Source organism: Triturus cristatus, chromosome 2_1 (assembly GCF_964204655.1).
Source record: "Triturus cristatus chromosome 2_1, aTriCri1.1, whole genome shotgun sequence".
Taxonomy (NCBI): Eukaryota; Metazoa; Chordata; class Amphibia; order Caudata; family Salamandridae; genus Triturus; species Triturus cristatus.
The window spans coordinates 6,744,962-6,764,579 of record NC_140581.1 but is presented as its reverse complement, the minus strand read 5'-3'; the positions used below and the strand labels follow the sequence as shown (position 1 = coordinate 6,764,579).

At 55.8% G+C, this 19,618-nt stretch overlaps 1 protein-coding gene across 4 annotated transcripts in view; it reads left to right on the top strand.

The window, feature by feature from the left end:
* Window positions 1-19,618, top strand: part of LOC146863596 (sphingomyelin phosphodiesterase 5-like) — a 198,214-nt gene that overhangs the window by 156,126 nt on the left and 22,470 nt on the right. For all 4 annotated transcript variants that reach the window (XR_014969041.1, XM_085627607.1, XM_085627608.1 and 1 more), the window contains one exon: window positions 3,972-4,035. Coding sequence is in view for 3 of the 4 variants with exons in the window: in XM_085627607.1 (XP_085483733.1) it covers window positions 3,972-4,035 (64 nt within the window). In the remaining variant the exon portion in view is untranslated. The remainder of the gene's footprint in view (window positions 1-3,971; window positions 4,036-19,618) is intronic.

Sequence of the window (19,618 nt, the reverse complement as noted above, 5' to 3'; positions counted from 1 at the left end):
GAGGTGCAGCGGGTGCTTGAGGCCCTGGATATGAGGTCTGGAGGAGGTGCAGCGGGTGCTTGAGGCCCTGGATATGAGGTCTGGAGGAGGTGCAGCGGGTGCTTGAGGCCCTGGACATGATGTCTGGAGGAGGTGCAGCAGGTGCTTGAGGCCCTGGAAATGAGGTCTGGAGGAGGTGCAGCGGGTGCTTGAGACCCTGGAAATTAGGTCTGTAGGAGGTGCAGCGGGTGCTTGAGACCCTGGAAATGAGGTCTGGAGGAGGTGCAGCGGGTGCTTGAGACCCTGGATATGAGGTCTGGAGGAGGTGCAGCGGGTGCTTGGGTCCCTGAACATGAGGTCTGGAGGAGGTGCAGCTGGTGCTTGAGGCCCTGGATATGAGGTCTGGAGGAGGTGCAGCGGGTGCTTGAGACCCTGGAAATTAGGTCTGGAGGAGGTGCAGCGGGTGCTTGGGTCCCTGGACATGAGGTCTGGAGGAGGTGCAGCTGGTGCTTGAGGCCCTGGATATGAGGTCTGGAGGAGGTGCAGCGGGTGCTTGGGGCCCTGGACATGAGGTTTGGAGGAGGTGCAGCTGGTGCTTGGGGCCCTGGAAATGAGGTTTGGAGGAGGTGCAGCTGGTGCTTGAGGCAATGAATGAGGTCTGGAGGAGGTGCAGCGGGTGCTTGAGGCGATGAATATGAGGTCTGGAGGAGGTGCAGCGGGTGCTTGAAGCCCTGGACATGGAGTCTGGAGGAGGTGCAGCTGGTGTTTGAAGCTCTAGACATGAGGTCTGGAGGAGGTGCAGCTGGTGTTTGAAGCTCTAGACATGAGGTCTGGAGGAGGTGCAGCTGGTGTTTGAAGCCCTGGACATGAGGTTTGGAGGAGGTGCAGCTGGTGTTTGAAGCCCTGGACATGAGGTTTGGAGGAGGTGCAGCTGGTGTTTGAAGCCCTACAGGTCAGAAACAGGGGAGACTTTCAAATAGAACTGCGCATCATCATCTGATTGGTGAATCTTGTTGCTGTTATCTGTGAGTAGAGCACCGAGCGGCTCCATGAGAGGTTGACGGAGTGGCGTTGTGTATCATCGACCTATCGGTGAATCTTGCTGCTGTTATCTGAGAGTCGAGCACCGAGCGGCTCCATGTAGAGGTTGGCGGAGTGGCGTTGTGTATCTTCTGCGTACTGGTGAATCTTGATGCCGTTATCTGAGAGTCGAGCACCGAGCGGCTCCATGTAGAAGTTGGCAGAGTGGCGTTGTGTATCTTCTGCGCACTGGTGAATCTTGATGCTGTTATCTGAGAGTCGAGCACCGAGCGGCTCCATGTAGAGGTTGGCAGAGTGGCGTTGTGTATCTTCTGCGTACTGGTGAATCTTGATGCTGTTATCTGAGAGTCGAGCACCGAGCGGCTCCATGTAGAGGTTGACGGAGTGGCGTTGTGTATCTTCTGCATACTGGTGAATCTTGTTGCTGTTATCTGAGAGTCGAGCACCGAGCGGCTCCATGAGAGGTTGACGGAGTGGCGTTGTGTATCATCGACCTATCGGTGAATCTTGCTGCTGTTATCTGAGAGTTGAGCACCGAGCGGCTCCATGTAGAGGTTGACGGAGTGGCGCTGTGTATCTTCTGCATACTGGTGAATCCTGATGCAGTTATCTGAGAGTCGAGCACCGAGCGGCTCCATGTGCAGGTTGATGGAGTGGCGTTGTGTATCTTCTGCATACTGGTGAATCTTGTTGCTGTTATCTGAGAGTCGAGCACCGAGCGGCTCCATGAGAGGTTGACGGAGTGGCGTTGTGTATCATCGACCTATCGGTGAATCTTGCTGCTGTTATCTGAGAGTTGAGCACCGAGCGGCTCCATGTAGAGGTTGACGGAGTGGCGTTGTGTATCTTCTGCATACTGGTGAATCTTGATGCTGTTATCTGTGAGTGGAGCACTGAGCGGCTCCATGTACAGGTTGAAGATGATCGGAAACAGTACGTAAACCTGTGGGGCTCCACAGGTAAATAGGTGTCTTGTGGCACCCGGAGGTGCCATCAGTTGGAGAGATAGACAAACCAGGCAAGGACGGCGCCAGTGAATCCCTTTCCATGCTCAGTGATATGGATAAGGGTGGGTGGTCGAGTGCTTTGATGGCAGCTGAGAGGCTCTGCAATGTAAAAACACAGGGTCTTCATCTATATGTGGTCTGCAATGTGTAAGGTATTGATCTCTGAGCTTCGGCACCATCTGAAACCAGAATGGTAGTCGTGCAGGAGATGACTAGCATCTTGAGTTGAACATAGACTGCCTCTTGATTTGATTTTGCTGCTGAATGGTGGGTAAGTGCAGTCTGCTAGTTGGCGATGTCATCAGGGTGAGAGGTAGATGCCTTGAGCGAGGGAGGCTCTGATGATGGTAAGAAGGCGGGAGAGAGCCTCCACAAAGACATCTTCTTCCTAAAAGTGCCTTGGAGGGCATTGAGCATGTCAGTGAGACTTGTCAGACATAAGGCTTTGAAGCTGAAATGTATGGGATTCTATGGGAATGTGGAGGTGGAAGAGATGGAGCAGACTTGGTATCATTAATGTCCTTTGCGATTTTCTGTATATTTTCACTGAAGATGAAGTTGGTGGCTTGCACTTCTTTGTGGAGTGTGGAATAGATGGGTCATGCAGTGCTTGATTGTGTCAAACGGCATTCTGCTGGTATGGTACATTATTTTGCTTAGGCTGATGAGACAAGCTGTCTTTGTGTTGTGAGCCGTCTTTGTGTTGTGAGCCGTCTTTGTGTTGTGAGCCGTCTTGGTGTTGGGAGCCGTCTTGGTGTTGGGAGCCGTCTTGGTGTTGGGAGCCGTCTTGGTGTTGGGAGCCGTCTTGGTGTTGGGAGCCGTCTTGGTGTTGGGAGCCGTCTTGGTGTTGGGAGCCGTCTTGGTGTTGGGAGCCGTCTTGGTGTTGGGAGCCGTCTTGGTGTTGGGAGCCGTCTTGGTGTTGGGAGCCGTCTTGGTGTTGGGAGCCGTCTTGGTGTTGGGAGCCGTCTTGGTGTTGGGAGCCGTCTTGGTGTTGGGAGCCGTCTTGGTGTTGGGAGCCGTCTTGGTGTTGGGAGCCGTCTTGGTGTTGGGAGCCGTCTTGGTGTTGGGAGCCGTCTTGGTGTTGGGAGCCGTCTTGGTGTTGGGAGCTGTCTTGGTGTTGGGAGCCGTCTTGGTGTTGGGAGCCGTCTTGGTGTTGGGAGCCGTCTTGGTGTTGGGAGCCGTCTTGGTGTTGGGAGCCGTCTTGGTGTTGGGAGCCGTCTTGGTGTTGGGAGCCGTCTTGGTGTTGGGAGCCGTCTTGGTGTTGGGAGCCGTCTTGGTGTTGGGAGCCGTCTTTGTGTTGGGAGCCGTCTTTGTGTTGGGAGCCGTCTTTGTGTTGGGAGCCGTCTTTGTGTTGGGAGCCGTCTTTGTGTTGGGAGCCGTCTTTGTGTTGGGAGCCGTCTTGGTGTTGGGAGCCGTCTTGGTGTTGGGAGCCGTCTTGGTGTTGGGAGCCGTCTGCACTGCTCTGTTTTATTTGGGGCCTGAGTGCTCACAGGCTTTCTTACAATCAATACAGAAATGGGAGTGGGAAGGACCCCAGCAGAACTGTGTTCAGGCAATGGTTCATTGGCTGTAACTTAGATTCTCTCAAGATATTGTAAATGCAGAATGTCTTGCAGTGTCTAATCTGCTCTATAAAATTATTGAAAACGAATGACACTGCTAGGTAAAAGCTGGAATAAATCGGAATATTCAGTCATATTGATGTATGGTGCAGCTGGCCTTTGTTGGTATCTCTGCAGGTGGTGAGGTCCTGGAGTAAGTTACTTCCATGACCACTACTTGAAATGCAGTTTACCATGTTGTAGCGACAGCAATTATAAAGCATATCCTGCACAGATGAGTGTTCAGTGGTGCGCTCCACGTCACTACTGTAGTTGCTCAGTAAGCTGTCCTCCTTCAACCCTGTGTCTTCTTAAGCAGTTTCTGACTGTGGTTTCTTCACAGGGACCCTGCTTCAGCAAGGGATGCTCTACGACGATGCTGCGTACTCTGCACAAAGTCTACAGCGGTGAGTGTTCCCCCATTATGCAGTGCACTCTTGAACTACAGGTATCCTGGTGTCTGAGGGGGCAGCCGCAGGCTCACAGGGGGAGGTGGAGAGGCAGTGAGGACACCAAAGGCTGCTGGTCAGTGGCATGAGTGAGTAAGACCACATGCTTGGGTAGGTGAGTGTTTCACCAGTGTGCAGTGTGCTCTCGACACCACAGATATCCTGCTGTCTGAGGGGGCAGCCGCAGGCTCACAGGGAGAGGTAGAGAGGCAGTGAGGACACCGAAGGCTGCTGGTCAGTGGCATGAGTGAGTAAGACCACATGCTTGGGTAGGTGAGTGTTTCACCAGTGTGCAGTGTGCTCTTGAACCACAGATATCCTGCTGTCTGAGGGGGCAGCTGCAGGCTCACAGGGGGAGGTGAAGAGGCAGTGAGGACACCGAAGGCTGCTGGTCAGTGGCATGAGTGAGTAAGACCACATGCTTGGGTAGGTGAGTGTTTCACCAGTGTGCAGTGTGCTCTCGACACCACAGATATCCTGCTGTCTGAGGGGGCAGCCGCAGGCTCACAGTGAGAGGTAGAGAGGCAGTGAGGACACCGAAGGCTGCTGGTCAGTGGCATGAGTGAGTAAGACCACATGCTTGGGTAGGTGAGTGTTTCACCAGTGTGCTCTTGAACCAAAGATATCCTGCTGTCTGAGGGGGCAGCCGCAGGCTCACAGGGGGAGGTGGAGGCTGAGCGGCAGTGAGGACACCGAAGGCTGCTGGTCAGTGGCATGAGTGAGTAAGACCACATGCTTGGGTAGGTGAGTGTTTCACCAGTGTACAGTGTGCTCTTGAGCACAGATATCCTGCTGTCTGAGGGGGCAGCCGCAGGCTCACAGGGGGAGGTGGAGAGGCAGTGAGGACACTGAAGGCTGCTGGTCAGTGGTGTGAGTTGGTGAGACCACATGCTTGGGTAGGTGAGTGTTTCACCAGTGTGCAGTGTGCTCTTGAGCACAGGTATCCTGGTGTCTGAGGGGGCAGCTGCAGGCTCTCAGGAGGGAGGTGGGGAGGCAGTTAGGATGCTGAATGCTGCTGCCTGGGGGCCATGAAACCACATGCGTGGGTGGATGAATGAGTGGATAGTCTCTTGCTGGGAGGACAGCCAGTCCTTGCAAGCGATGCAGTGGTTAAGTCAGGTGAGAAGTTGGGTGACATCCTCACTGTTTGTGAACTGAGTGAAGGTAATATGTTTAAGTTCTTCTGAAATATGTATGGGGTATAAACATCTATACTGAATGAAAAATGGCTAGCAGCCAGTGAACAGAATTTGGAAAAATCAGTCAAGTGCAAATAAACTCTGATTAAGAAATAAAAGTGTATAACATAATGTAAAGTAAGAATACAAAAGTAAACACAAAAGTAAAACTATGCATGCAGAAAGGACAGATAAACAGTCCAGAGGATTTGGAGCATGTGAAAAAGTAGGATCTGCTTTCAAGGTTACCCCCACTTTTTGCTGATGTTATACTGTTTTTCTGACTAGTCTGACTGGCATCCTGCTAACCAGGACCCCAGTCACTGTGCTTCCTACATAAATTGGCTATGGTGAGTACCTTGGTACATTCCTAATTTCCTGCTGGTGTACCCTAATAAGTCCCTAGTCTATGGTACCTAGCGCCTTGGTACACCAGGGGTCGTTCATGGGCTGCAGCATGTATTATGCCACCCATGAGGGACCCTCCAAACTCTGACTGCAGGCCTGCCATGGCAGCCTGTGTGAGTTGGTGCTTGCACCTCTCACAAAAGATAGAAGTTGCCTCATATCCAATATCATTTTACTTAAAGCCTTTAAGCCACCCCTCTAGTAGGCCTTTCAGTCCCAAATGCAGGGTGCTCGGTTCTAAGTGTGGGGCGCACCTGCATAAACAGGACACCCCTACAACTTTTGGAGTCCATTCTCCTGGGTTGCCAGTGAATGAGAAATTACGATACATAGAGTGGCCATGCGTCATTACGCGATGACCATCTCTAAACTGGCTGTAAAGAACCCTGTCATGTTTGGTATCAAACATGTTGGAATCATACACCCATACCGTAAACGGTGTGGAAGGTATGATTCCATGCACAGTAAATCTCCTTCGGGAGGCCCTCAGGGCTCCCGGTACCAGTCTTCCAGAACCGGACAGAAAGCTAGGGCTGCTGCCGACCTGAGACATGATTCTGCCCTCCTGTTGCTAAGCCAAGCTCGAGCAGGGGAAGGCATAACAATAGGTATCCTGTCACAGAACGGTGTGACCACCTCCCAGACAGGGTTTAGTGTATTTGGACAGGGTGGGGGCACTTGCCAGCACCACACAGTCTGCTTGAGGGGCACATTTGGTGCCCTCCATGCATATTCCAGCTCAAACCAGTTCAGGGAGCCATAGGCTCCCGCTCTGGTATAAAACTGGACGAAGGACATGGGAGTATCCTCCCCATTGTCCAGCCCCCTCGTCTGGGAGGGACACCTGAATCATCCCAACCATTTCCTTAGGGTACTTAAGGACTTACCTGAGGTGGGTCCCTAAAATCACTGTGGGATGCGATTCAGATCAAACTCCGCATCCTCTATAACTGTCTGGACATACTGACCGAGTCGTGCAGTCCGCGTCGGACTGACCGCATCGGACTTCACCTTGGAACTGAGACTGTCTGTTCCTGATCTCTACGTTCGGCAAGCCTGCTGCACCGTTGGTGTCTGTGCTCCATACAGGTCCCTTCTAGGTCCTGTGGACATCCAAAGCCACCCGAAGCAATCTCCCTTGGAGTGAAAGAATCGCTCCCCTGCATCTGCAGGCACTGCAATGCAAGCTGACTGATTGCTGATCCTGGTCTCCAACCGGGTCAGTAACACAGGTGACAGTTCTACAACTTCATCGAGGCCTGCACTGTTTTCAAACCGAGTCTGAGACCAGGATCCCTCCTTGACACCACTGGCAACCGACGCCCTGTGCACTGTGTCAGCTGGCCTTTTCTAAAGCTGGGAGACTCTTGTCTCCAGAGATCTTTGGGCCCTGTTGAGGGTTTTCTTTGATTCCAGTAGGCTCCCCTGCTTGCTTGGGCCCTACCCTGACTCACTTGAATGTGGTGAGTCTCTTGGACCTTGCTGGTCCCGACACTGTGTACCCTTTCGTCTTCTTCCACGTGTTGCCGTGGCCAAGACCTGTTGGTTCTCCTGCCGGACACCGACCCCCCCGGATATCAACATCCGACGTGGGAAAGCTCGTACACCTTTCCTTGTCGTCTTCAGCGGCACCTCGTCCACGTAGCTGTAGATACAAGGGGACAATCAACTTTCGTGCAACAGCCGACATTGGTGGGCACTCAACTCCTGTGCCTCTTGGTCACTCCTGAGTCACATAGACTCTGTTCCCTCTGCTTGCAGGCTCTACTCTTCTTGAATCCAGGCTTGGATTCAACCAGGCTCTTCCAACTTCTTTGCCAACAGCATCTCTCTCGAAGTCCTCTACTGGGGTCGATGGTGGTTCTCGACGTCACTTCGTACCTATGCACCCGGCTTCCCTGGGGCAGGTAACCTGATCTCCTGGGTATCCATGGGTGGGGTGAATCTCGAACTGTCCATCTTCCACGGGGTGTCTTCCAAGTCCTCTGGAAAGGGTCCCTTTTCATGAGAATTGCAACTGCTACTTCCCCATTGACTTACCTTGAGCATGCGGTCGTGTATCCACTTAGCACACGGCCTCCGTGGGGTTGCTGGGTCCTTATCCCGGGTGGTTCCTTGGTTCCCCTGCAATGCTAAGTCTTCTGGGTCCACTCCTGACTTTGGTCGTTAGTTGCATTCCACTAATTTAGTATATGGTTTGGTCTCCCCCTGGAGCCCACTATATTTTTGTGCTATTTACTTGCCGTAGTATCAAAGTATTGTGTGTATTTATTTATTTACTCACTTATATTGCGCAGGCGAATCATCCCCCAGGGGATCTCTCAGTGCATGGGAGAGGAGCACTAGGTATTAAAAGACAGCTTAGAATAGTCAAGTTTTAAGAAGCTTCTTGAAACTACGGTAATTCACACAGGCACGGAGCTCATCTGGCAAGGAGTTCCAGTGGATGGGAGCAAGATGGGAAAAAGCCCGCCGTCCCATCCTAACCTTTCTGACTCTCGAGACACAAAGCAGATTTTGGTTGCTTGATCTCAGCAGTCGTGTAGGGTGGTACCACTCGAGCTTCCTTGCCAAGTAGGATGGGCCCAGCCCATGGAGAGACTTGTGGACTAGGCATAGTAGTTTGAAAATGGATCTCTTTTTCATAGAAAGCCAGTGAAGTTGATGCAGAAGGGGTGATGAGGGGGTCCGTGCCGGTTTGTTAAGAATAAGACGAGCCGCCATGTTCTGGACCACCTGTAGTTTAGTGGCCAGGTCCTCCCTCAGCCCGACCTGCAAAGAGTTACCATAGTCCAGTCGACTGATCAGGAGTGACTGGACAAGGGTCTGTCTGGCCGTGAGCGGGATCCAGGGGAAGATCTTACTAAGCATTCGCATGGTTCCAAAGCAGGCCCCAGCCACTGATTTTACCTGCTTGTCCATTGCAAGATTATTATCAATTTTTATGCCCAGATTCTTCACCCAGGCTGTGGGGGAAGGGGCATCTCCCAATTCAGATGGCCACCATTCCGGGGTCCATAACTCCTTTGCCTTCCCATATAGGATAATCTCGGTCTTTGAGGAATTAAGTTGAAGAAAGTTAATTAAGAAAGTATTGTAATTATATCTCGGGGTAGGAGATATTGCATTGGGTTAGTGAGTGTCTGTAATAAATAACTATTTTTATAATTACACTGTGTGGTTATTTTTCACTTAATCTGTACTATAAGATTAGATACTGGTGAAAGAAGCTGCTTTACACTCCTCCTAGACTAAGCCTGAATGCTGCTATCCACAGCTACCACTTAGAGAGCTTTCTAAGGTTGTCTAAACCACTAAAAACACAATTATGGTTGCCTGGATTGGTGCAGGGGGCTACACTGAAATAAGTATAGCAGAGTGAAGGTGTTCAAAACTTACACTGGATCAATCCAACTCTCACAGGTTTCCACTGGCTCTCTCTGTGGACCCACAGAATATTTCCAACTCTCTCAAGTCTCTACTGCCTCTTTCTGTGGACCCACAGGATCATTCCAACTCTCGCAGGTCTTCACTGGCTCTCCCTGTGGACTAACGGGATCATTCCCACTCTCACAGGCCTCCACTGGCTCTCTCTGTGGACCCACAGGATCATTCCAACTCTCTCAGGTCTCCACTGGCTCTCCCTGTGGACTAACGGGATCATTCCCACGCTCACAGACCTCCACTGGCTCTATGTGGACCCACAGGATCATTCCAACTCTCACAGGTCTCCACTGGCTCTCTCTGTGGACCCACAGGGTCATTCCAACTTTCACAGGCCTCCACTGGCTCTCCCTGTGGACCCACAGGATCATTCCAACTCTCACAGGTCTCCACTGGCTTTCCCTGTGGCCCCACAGGATCATTCGAACTCTCACAGGCCTCCACTGTCTCTCTGTAGACCCACAGAATCATTCCTACTCTCACAGGTCTCCACTGGCTCGCCCTGTGGACCCACAGGCTCATTCCCACACTCACAGGCCTCCACTGGCTTTCCATCTGGACCCACAGGATCATTCCAACACTCCCATATCTCCACTAGCTCTCCATGTGGACCGACAGGATCATTCCCACACTCACAGGCCTCCACTGGCTCTCCCTGTGGACGCACAGGATCATTCCAACTCTCACAGGTCTCCACTGGCTCTCCCTGTGGACCCACAGGATCATTACAACTTTCACAGTTCTCCACTGGCTCATTCCAACTCTCACAGGCCTCCACTGGCCCTCCATGTGGATGCACAGGATCATTCCAACTCTCACAGGTCTCCACTGGCTCTCCCCGTGGAACCACAGGATCATTCCAATGCTCACAGGTCTCCACTGGCTCTCTCTCTGGACCCACAGGATCATTCCAACTCTCACAGGTCTGTCTCCACTGGCTCTCCCTGTGGACCGACCGGATCATTCCAACTACCACAGGCCTCCACTGGCTCTCCCTGTGGACCCACAGAATCATTTCAACTCTCACAGGTCTCCACTGGCTCTCTCTGTGGACCCACATGATCATTCCAACTTTCATAGGCCTCTGCTGGCTCTCTGTGGACCCACAGGATCATTCCCACTCTCACAGGTATCCACTTATTCTCCCTGTGGATCCTCAGGATCATTCCCACTCTCACAGACCTCCACTGGCTCTCTCTGTGACCCAGAGGATCATCCCCACTCTCACAGACTTCCACTGGCTCTCTCTGTGGACCCACAGGATCATTCGAACTTTCACAGGCCTCCACTGGCTATCCCTGTGGACCCACAGGATCACTACTACCCTCACAGACCTCCACTGGCTCTCTCTGTGGATTCACAGGATCATTCCAACGCTCACAGGTCTCCACTGGCTCTCCCTGTGGACCCACAGGATCATTTCCACTCTCACAGGCCTCCACTGGCTCTCCCTGTGGACCCACATGTTCATTCCAACGCTCACAGGTCTCCACTGGCTCTCTCTGTGGACCCACAGGATCATTCCAATGCTCACAGGTCTCCACTGGCTCTCTCTGTTTACTCACTGGATTGTTCGAACTTTCACAGGCCTCCACTGGCTCTCCCTGTGGACTCACTGGATCATTCCATCTCTCACAGGTCTCCGCTGGCTCTCCCTGTGGACCCACAGGATCATTCCAACTCTCACATATCTCCACTGGCACTCTGTGTGGACCCACCTCGCATTCTTGACCTGATGGAAGGTCTATAGAGCAGTTAGTGACTACAGCCCATTATAGCAGCTGACCAAGCTCAAGACATGTGGGCCTGTTTCAAGAGATGTCGCATCTGCGTCAATCAACTGTAATCCACGAAGTGTAGCAAAGAAGGATGATGCGCCAGGCCTTCTCCTGCTCCCTTCAACGGGATTGAAACTCCATCCTTTCTAAACTCTGCCAGACACCACCTCTCCTCCACTTATGAGCATGAGCGAAAGACTTTGGTGTTTATCTTTGGATGCAGCGTGCTCGAACCTGCAGACACCTGTGGAGTTGCATGTGTGGTGATCCAGCCGACACCTGTGGTGTAGCGTGTGAGCTGGAGTGTGAAACTAGTGGAGACCAGTGGTGTAGCATGTGAACTGGGGTGTGGTGATCCAGCTGAAACCTGTGGTGTAGCATGTGAGCTGGAGTGTGGAGCCAGTGGACACCTGTGGTGTAGTGTGTGAGACACTGGACATGGAACACCCTCCCCATCCTCCTGCGGCAGACCGAAGACCTCCTAACCTTCAGAAGACTTCTCATAACCTGGCTCTTCGAACAGTAGCAGCTCCCCCCCCCCCCTAGCGCCTTGAGACCCTCACGGGTATGTAGTGCGCTTTATAAATGCTATGGTTGATTGATTGATTGATTGTGAGCTGGAGTGGGGCCGGAGTGTGGTGATCCAACTGACACCTGTGATGTAGCGTGTGAGCTGGGGAGTGGAACCAGTGGACACCAGTGGTGTAGCATGTGAACTGGAGTGTGGAGCCAGTGGACACCTGTGGTGTAGTGTGGGAGCTGGAGTGGGGCCGGAGTGTGGTGATCCAGCTGACACGTGTGGCATAGCATGTGAACTGGAGTGTGGTGATCCAGCTCACACCGGTGGTGCAGCATGTGAACTGGAGTGTGGAGCCATTGGACACCTGTGGTGTAGTGTGCGAGTTGGAGTGGGGCTGGAGTGTGGTGATCCAGCTCACACTTGTGATGTAGTGTGTGAGCTGGAGTGTGGAACCAGGGGACACCTGTGCTATAGTGTGTGAACTGGAGTTTGGTGATCCAGCTGACACCTGAAGTTGGCCTGATATATGCTGTCCACTAGTTCTAGTGGGCACCTTGTATCAGTCCAAACAACCCCTTATGGTAATAGGTTAAAGACCACCTTTATTGAAAGCTATCCTAGTGGTAGCTATGGAGAGCAGCCTTCAGGCTAAGTCTTGAAGGAATGTAAAGCAGCTTCTTTTACCAGTCTATAATCTCTTGAATGACCAAATGAAAGGACAACCACACCAGGTATATATTTAAAATATATGTATTTAAGATTAAACACACCCATCTAGTCTCTTTATGAGACTAGAGTTCGAAGTACTTAAGTTACAAGTTAGCAATCAACAGTAATAGCACAAATACACGTTTGGGCCCTAGGGGCGTACCAAACCATATACCAATAAAGTGGTATAAGAACCACGACTGATCTAGACACAAGGCCTAGAGCCTGTAGAATCGCTGGGACCCCAAGGAACCACCCAAGGTAGTGACACAGGGCACCCACGGGGTCGTGTTCAGTGTGTAAACAAAGCCGCGGGTTTCTGTTAGCTTCTATGGGCAATGTCGCGGTTGGAAATTTAAAGATTAAGGACACTTAGAAATTAGTCAGGACCAAACCCTTTTGGACTTAAGAAGTTCTAGGGCTAGCACCCACGAGAGCACCGGAGTACTCGAGTTACCTCACCCAGGGAAGCTGGGTGCATAGGTGTCTTTTGGTGTCGGGTCGAGTCGTCGATTTCAATGGAAGCTGGCGAAGAAGTGCTGCTGGCGTGAAGAGGAGAAGTGATCCAAGCCTGGATCTAGGGTGGAAGGAACCTGAAAGCAGAGGGGACAGAGTCTGGGTCACTTACCAGTGACCAAGGGCACGATAGACAAATGCCCACAGATGTCGGGTGCTTCAGGTGAGTTGACTCTTCAGCCACGAGGTCCAGGAGGTGCCGATGATGACCAGGAGCTGGATTCGAGCTGTCCCACTGTTGGAGCCGGCCTCGTGGCATGGTCCTGTTCCCCCTCGCTAAGCCGCACGAGGTCCCATGCACCTCGGGGCTCCTCCATTTTGGATTGTACGTGACTATACGTAACCACATACGTGACCCCGCTCCACCCGGCCTCGGTCCCAGCGAGGCCCGACATCGAGGCGCCAACTCCTGGCCCGGGGGATACCACGTGCCCCCTTCCCACTCCTGGCGGAGGGCAGTATCGATGGGACCCCCAACCGTCCTTCCACACCTAGGTGCGATCACGTCACAGCTCTCTGGGGCCTGGCGCCTCTCCTGCTGGGCTTCTGGCCGCTCCCTACCCGGCCTCTCCGCCCCCCCCCCCCCCCCCGGGCGCAAGGGTCCGGACATCAAAGGGCTCCAGACCTATATCTGGGGCAACCCGGCAACAAGACGACAGTTGTATCCCGGAGTCAAGAGCCCTGCTGATCGGATCGCGGATGACCCTATGGAGAAAGACTCATCCTGAAACCACCCTCTGAGCCCTGCTGACGACGTCGCGGCTCCACCGTGCTTAAAGACCTTCACGAACGTTTGGGGCCCTGCTGACGCTGTCGCGGCCCGACCTTGTTGAACGTACCATCAGAGCCCAGCTGACCTCGTCGCGGCTCGACCGAAGCGGACCTACCACCGGAGCCCTGCTGACTGTGTCGCGGCTCGACCCAAGCGGAACTACCACCCGAGCCCTGCTGACGCCGTCGCGGCTCTCCACGTCCGAGCTGCTTTGAGACCAGCACGCAAGGTCTGGCGCAGAGCCTTCCCGTACCTGGCTGGTACTAAGACTGTCCCGCTACCCTATCCCTCCAAGGACATTGAGACTCTTACTGGATCACTCGATCCCACCGTAAATATTGAATGTGCTACTATTGATAAAGAACCAAGATAAGCAACTGATACGGAGTCCTGTGTTACTGGGCCTAGTACGATCATAGGAGAAGGACCTCTCCTAGGAGGCTTCTCAGCGGCGCTCGGCTATAACTTTGCGGTAGGAAGGTGCCCCGGAGTAGTCCCCCCGACTCCCCGGTGGTCCTCCCTCCAACATTTGGTGGCCAGCGACGGGATCCGAGCCAGACGCAATCGTACAGGCAAGTAACTCACCCACTGCCTAACCCGACGGAAAAAGAAAAAGGAACCATGGACGGCCAAGAAGCAACCGTGGCCGCAACCTTCCAGCCGGAAAGGCTGGAAGAATACACCCACAAAGAACTGAAACAATTCTGCAAGGACAAAGGGATCCCAACCACAGGATTGGGCACCAAGGAAGAAATGCAGAAAGCCCTGAAAGCCTGGGCAGAAGCCGAGGCCACTCCACCCCGAGCCGAAGGGACCTCGGCCCGGGACGGTAACCTGCCACCGACCATAACCCCGACAGATGGGGGGCGAAGCATCCCGGAAGCCAGCCTATCCCACAAAGAAATGCGAGAACGGGAGAGGGTCCGGACACACGAAATGGACCTCGCACGACTCCGGCTGGACGGTGAGCTCCTACTGGCGGAGAAGAAAATAGCCTTGGAGCAACTACGGCTGCAATAGGAAATCGAAGAAAAGAAACGGCATCAGGAACTAGAAGAGAGACGGCTAACCCTCGAGCACGAGAGGAGCCTCAAGGAACTCGAACTAAAATCCAAAACGGGGGAGACCAGTACCCCCGGGGCCCGGGACGCTCTGCCACTGACCGAGCCAAAGGTTCATATCCCCAAGGATGTCGTCAAGGAATACTACAAAAACGACGACATCCAGCAGTGGTTCCGAGCCTACGAGCTAGCCATGACCTCCCATCGGGTACCCCGGAAGGATTGGGGTGCCGGCCTATGGGGGAGGTTCCTCAGCGAGGGCCGGGATACCCTGCTGCAACTCCCCGACGCGGTGATGACATCATACGACCACATGAAAGAAGCCCTACTCACCCGCTACGGACTATTAGCCGAGATGTACCAGCAGCGCTTCCGGGATTGCAAGAAGCTCCCCGGTACCACATGGGTCGAATACATGGCCTTCTTCAGCCGGGCCTTTGAAGGGTGGATAAAAGGGAGCAAGGTCACCTCGTACAATGAACTGTTCGACCTCATTGTGTGGGAGCACCTCGCCAACAACTGCTTTATTGAACTAAGGCAACACCTCCTGGACAGTAAGCTGACCGAGCCCCGGAAGCTCGCCGCCGAAGCCGACCGATGGGTCAACACCCGGGTCCCCCGGAACCCCGTGGGGGACTACCAACGGAGTACCACGGGACCTCCTCGACAGTGGGGCAGAGGAGGGGGGTCCCACCGCAGTCGAGAATTCCCGGCCGGGCCGCCCAGAAGCCCGCCACGAGGCCAAGCCGCCAACCACACGTCCCCGACCCTGGGCCGGAGGGGGACCCCCCATCGCCCGGCCTGGACCCCGACCAACAGTGACCTGCTTCGGCTGCCAGCAGACCGGCCACTATGCGAGCGACCCGGCCTGCCCCGTGAACCGACGGAACGGGACCGCTGGGCCCCCTTCCCGACAAATAGCCGCCGCAGCCCTGGGGGAAGGAGAGGACGAGGAGGAAAACCGGGACGACGGGTCCCCCAAGTGGGAACCAGCTGCCATGTCACTCGTATGCCTGGGCTCCCGAGAAATGGTGCCCCGAGCTGCCATCCCAAGCAACACCCAGAAGTACCAGCAGTGGATCACCATCAATGGACGACGGGCCGAAGCCCTCCGGGACACTGGGGCCAGTGTGACCGCTGTCCGCTGCCACCTAGTGACCCCCGAACAAATCCTGCCACATGTCCTATGCCCTGTCCGGACCGCGGACAACACCGAAAGCATGTGCCGGATGGCCAGGATCCCCTTCGAGTGGGGAGGAGTGTCAGGCACCCTAAAAGTAACTGTCCGCGACGACGCCCCAGTGGACTGCCTCCTGGGGAATGACCTAGAGAGCTCCCCCTGGGCCCAGGTGGAGCGCCGAGAGCATCTGGGGATGCTAGGGCTGCCCGAGTGGGCCTGCGCCACTACCCGGTCCATGACCGCCCAACCAGCCGCTGCCGCGGCCCCCGACAATCCTACGGGCCCAGAACTACCACCCTCCTCCGGCACGGAGGAACCTGACGATGAGGCCGGGCCATCCGAACTTTCTCCCGACGAGGCCGCCTCCCTCAGCGAGATCCCCGAGCTGGCCCAGTGGCGCCACGACGGGGGCCCCACCCGCGAACAATTCCAGCAAGAGCAGAAGGCCTGCCCGTCCCTCGAGGGGGCCCGACAGCAAGCGGCCGCCCAGGCCTCGGGGGACCCCACGGGAACCCACTGGATCTATTGGGACAATGACTTATTGTATAGCGAGCAGAAAGTCGCCGAACTGGGAGCCGGCCGGGTGTTGGTGGTTCCCCTCCGATTCCGAGAGTTCCTCCTGAACCTGGCGCATGACGTGCCCCTCGCCGGACACCTCGGGCGGGACAAAACTTACAGCCGCCTAGTGACCCATTTCTATTGGCCCCGAATGCGGAGGGACGTGGACCATCACTGCCGGTCCTGCCCGACCTGCCAGGCTAGCGGAAAGACTGGGGGTCGAGTTAAGGCCCCCCTCCAACCATTTCCAGCCGTCCACACCCCGTTCGAACGAGTGGGGATCGACATCGTGGGGCCCCTCGACCCTCGAACCGCCCTGGGACACCGCTTCATCCTGGTACTGGTCGACCACGCCACCCGATACCCCGAGGCCATCCCACTCCGCACTGTGACAGCTCCAGTGGTGGGCCGGGCCCTGATGGGCATCTTCTCCAGGGTGGGGTTCCCCCGAGAAGTGGTGAGCGACAGGGGTACGAACTTTATTTCAAAGTACATGAGATCCCTCTGGCAACAATGTGGGGTCACCTACAAATTCACCACCCCTTACCACCCCCAGGGGAACGGACTGGTCGAGCGGTTCAACAGAACCCTGAAGGGGATGATCAAGGGCCTGGATGAGCCCCTGAGGAGGAGATGGGATGTCCTACTGCCCTGCCTCCTGTTCGCCTATCGAGAGGTACCACAGAAATCCCTGAGCTTCAGCCCCTTCGAACTGTTGTATGGGCACCCCGTCCGAGGGCCCCTCAGCCTGGTCAAGGAGGGCTGGGAGGCGAACGTCCAAGATGCCCCCCCCGACGTCTACCGGTACCTCCTGACCCTGCGGAACCAGACTCGGAAGTTCCGGGCCCTGGCAGAAGCCAACCTCGAAGCCAGCCAAGAAGACATGAAACGCTGGTATGACGAAAATGCCTCGACCATCGAGTTCGAGCCGGGCCAGAAAGTCTGGGTCATGTCACCCGTGGACCCCTGCGCCCTGCAGGACAAGTGGACCGGGCCCTTCAAGGTGGTTGAGAGGAAGAGCCCCGTCACCTACCTGGTCGACATGGAGTCCCCGAGGAACCCCCTCCGGGTCCTACACGCCAACCGGCTCAAGCCCCACTTTGCCCGAACTGAACTAAGCCTGCTGCTGGCTACCGACGATGGGGGCGAAAGCGACTCCGAGCCCCTACCAGACCTCCTGGGGTCCTCGGGCCAAGACGGCTCCTTGGAGGGCGTCCACCTCTCCGCCACCCTGACCCCAGAACAGCGCCATGACTGCTGGAAGCTGCTGCAACCCTTCGCTGCCCTCTTTTCTCTCACGCCCGGGGTGACCCCCTGGTGCGTCCACGACGTGGATACCGGGGACAGCCACCCTGTGCGACACCGCACCTACAGAGTACCTGACCGAGTCCGAGCCTGCATACAGTCCGAGGTCTCCAAGATGCTCGCCCTCGGAGTCATCGAGCCATCAGACAGCCCGTGGGCCAGCCCGGTGGTCTTGGTGCCGAAGGCCGCCGCCCCCGGCACTTCCCCAGAACTCAGATTTTGTGTAGACTACCGGGGCCTGAACGCAGTCACCAAGACCGATGCCCACCCCCTGCCACGGGCAGACGAGCTGATCGATCGCTTAGGGGCCGCCCGCTACCTAAGCACCTTTGATCTCACCGCTGGGTACTGGCAGATCAAGCTCACTCCCGGCGCCCAGGAACGATCCGCCTTTTCCACCCCCGATGGGCACTACCACTTTCGGGTGATGCCCTTCGGTATGAAGAACGCCCCAGCGACCTTCCAGAGGCTGGTGAACAAGGTCCTGGCCGGGCTAGAAGCCTTCAGCGCGGCCTACCTCGACGACATCGCAGTCTTCAGCAACCACTGGGCCGCGCACCTAGGACACCTCGGAGAAGTCCTGGCCGCTCTCCAAAGGGCCGGGCTCACAATTAAGGCCAGCAAATGCCAGATCGGTCAAGGATCTGTGACCTATCTGGGCCACCAGGTGGGGAGTGGCCAGGTGGCGCCCCTCCAGTTGAAGGTCGATGCCATCCAGGCGTGGGAGCCCCCCGCAACCCAAACCGCTGTCCGGGCCTTCTTAGGCCTCACAGGCTACTACCGGCGATTTATTAAGGATTATGGCAGCATTGTGGGACCCCTTACGGAGCTCACTTCCAAGAAACAGCCCAAGGCGGTGCACTGGACGCCCCGCTGTCAGACCGCTTTTGAAGCCCTCAAGGCGGCCATGTGTGCTGCCCCTGTGCTACAGGCCCCTGACTACAGCAAGGAATTGGTGGTTCAGACCGATGCCTCGGAGTACGGGGTCGGGGCGGTCCTCTCCCAGATGGACGCCGAGGGCCTCGACCGACCTGTGGCCTTTATCAGCCGCCGACTGCTGCCACGAGAACAGAGGTGGAGCACCATCGAGCGGGAAGCCTTCGCTGTGGTATGGGCCCTCAAAAAGCTCCGGCCCTACCTTTTCGGCACCCACTTCAGAGTCCAAACTGACCACCGGCCCTTGCGGTGGCTAATGCAAATGCGGGGCGAGAACCCCAAGTTGTTGCGATGGTCCATCTCGCTGCAAGGGATGGACTTCACCGTGGAACACCAGCCCGGCAACGACCACGCCAATGCTGACGGGCTGTCCAGATTCTTCCGCCTCGGCGAGGAGAACCCCCAAGGAGATGGGTGACTCTCCCTGCCTTCAGCTGGGGGGGACGCGTGTTGGAGGCGGCCTCGTGGCGTGGTCCTGTTCCCCCTCGCTAAGCCGCACGAGGTCCCATGCACCTCGGGGCTCCTCCATTTTGGATTGTACGTGACTATACGTAACCACCTACGTGACCCCACTCCACCCGGCCTCGGTCCCAGCGAGGCCCGACATCGAGGCGCCAACCCCTGGCCCGGGGGATACCACGTGCCCCCTTCCCACTCCCGGCGGAGGGCAGTATCGATGGGACCCCCAACCGTCCTTCCACACCTAGGTGCGATCGCCCCACAGCTCTCTGGGGCCTGGCGCCTCTCCTGCTGGGCGTCTGGCCGCTCCCTACCCGGCCTCCCCGCCCCCCCCCCCCTGGGCGCAAGGGTCCGGACATCAAAGGGCTCCAGACCTATATCTGGGGCGACCCGGCAACAAGACGACAGTTGTATCCCGGAGTCAAGAGCCCTGCTGATCGGATCGCGGCTGACCCTACGGAGAAAGACTCATCCTGAAACCACCCTCTGAGCCCTGCTGACGACGTCGCGGCTCCACCGTGCTTAAAGACCTTCACGAACCTTTGGGGCCCTGCTGACGCTGTCGCGGCCCGACCTTGTTGAACGTACCATCAGAGCCCAGCTGACCTCGACGCGGCTCGACCGAAGCGGACCTACCACCGGAGCCCTGCTGACTGTGTCGCGGCTCGACCCAAGCGGAACTACCACCCGAGCCCTGCTGACGCCGTCACGGCTCTCC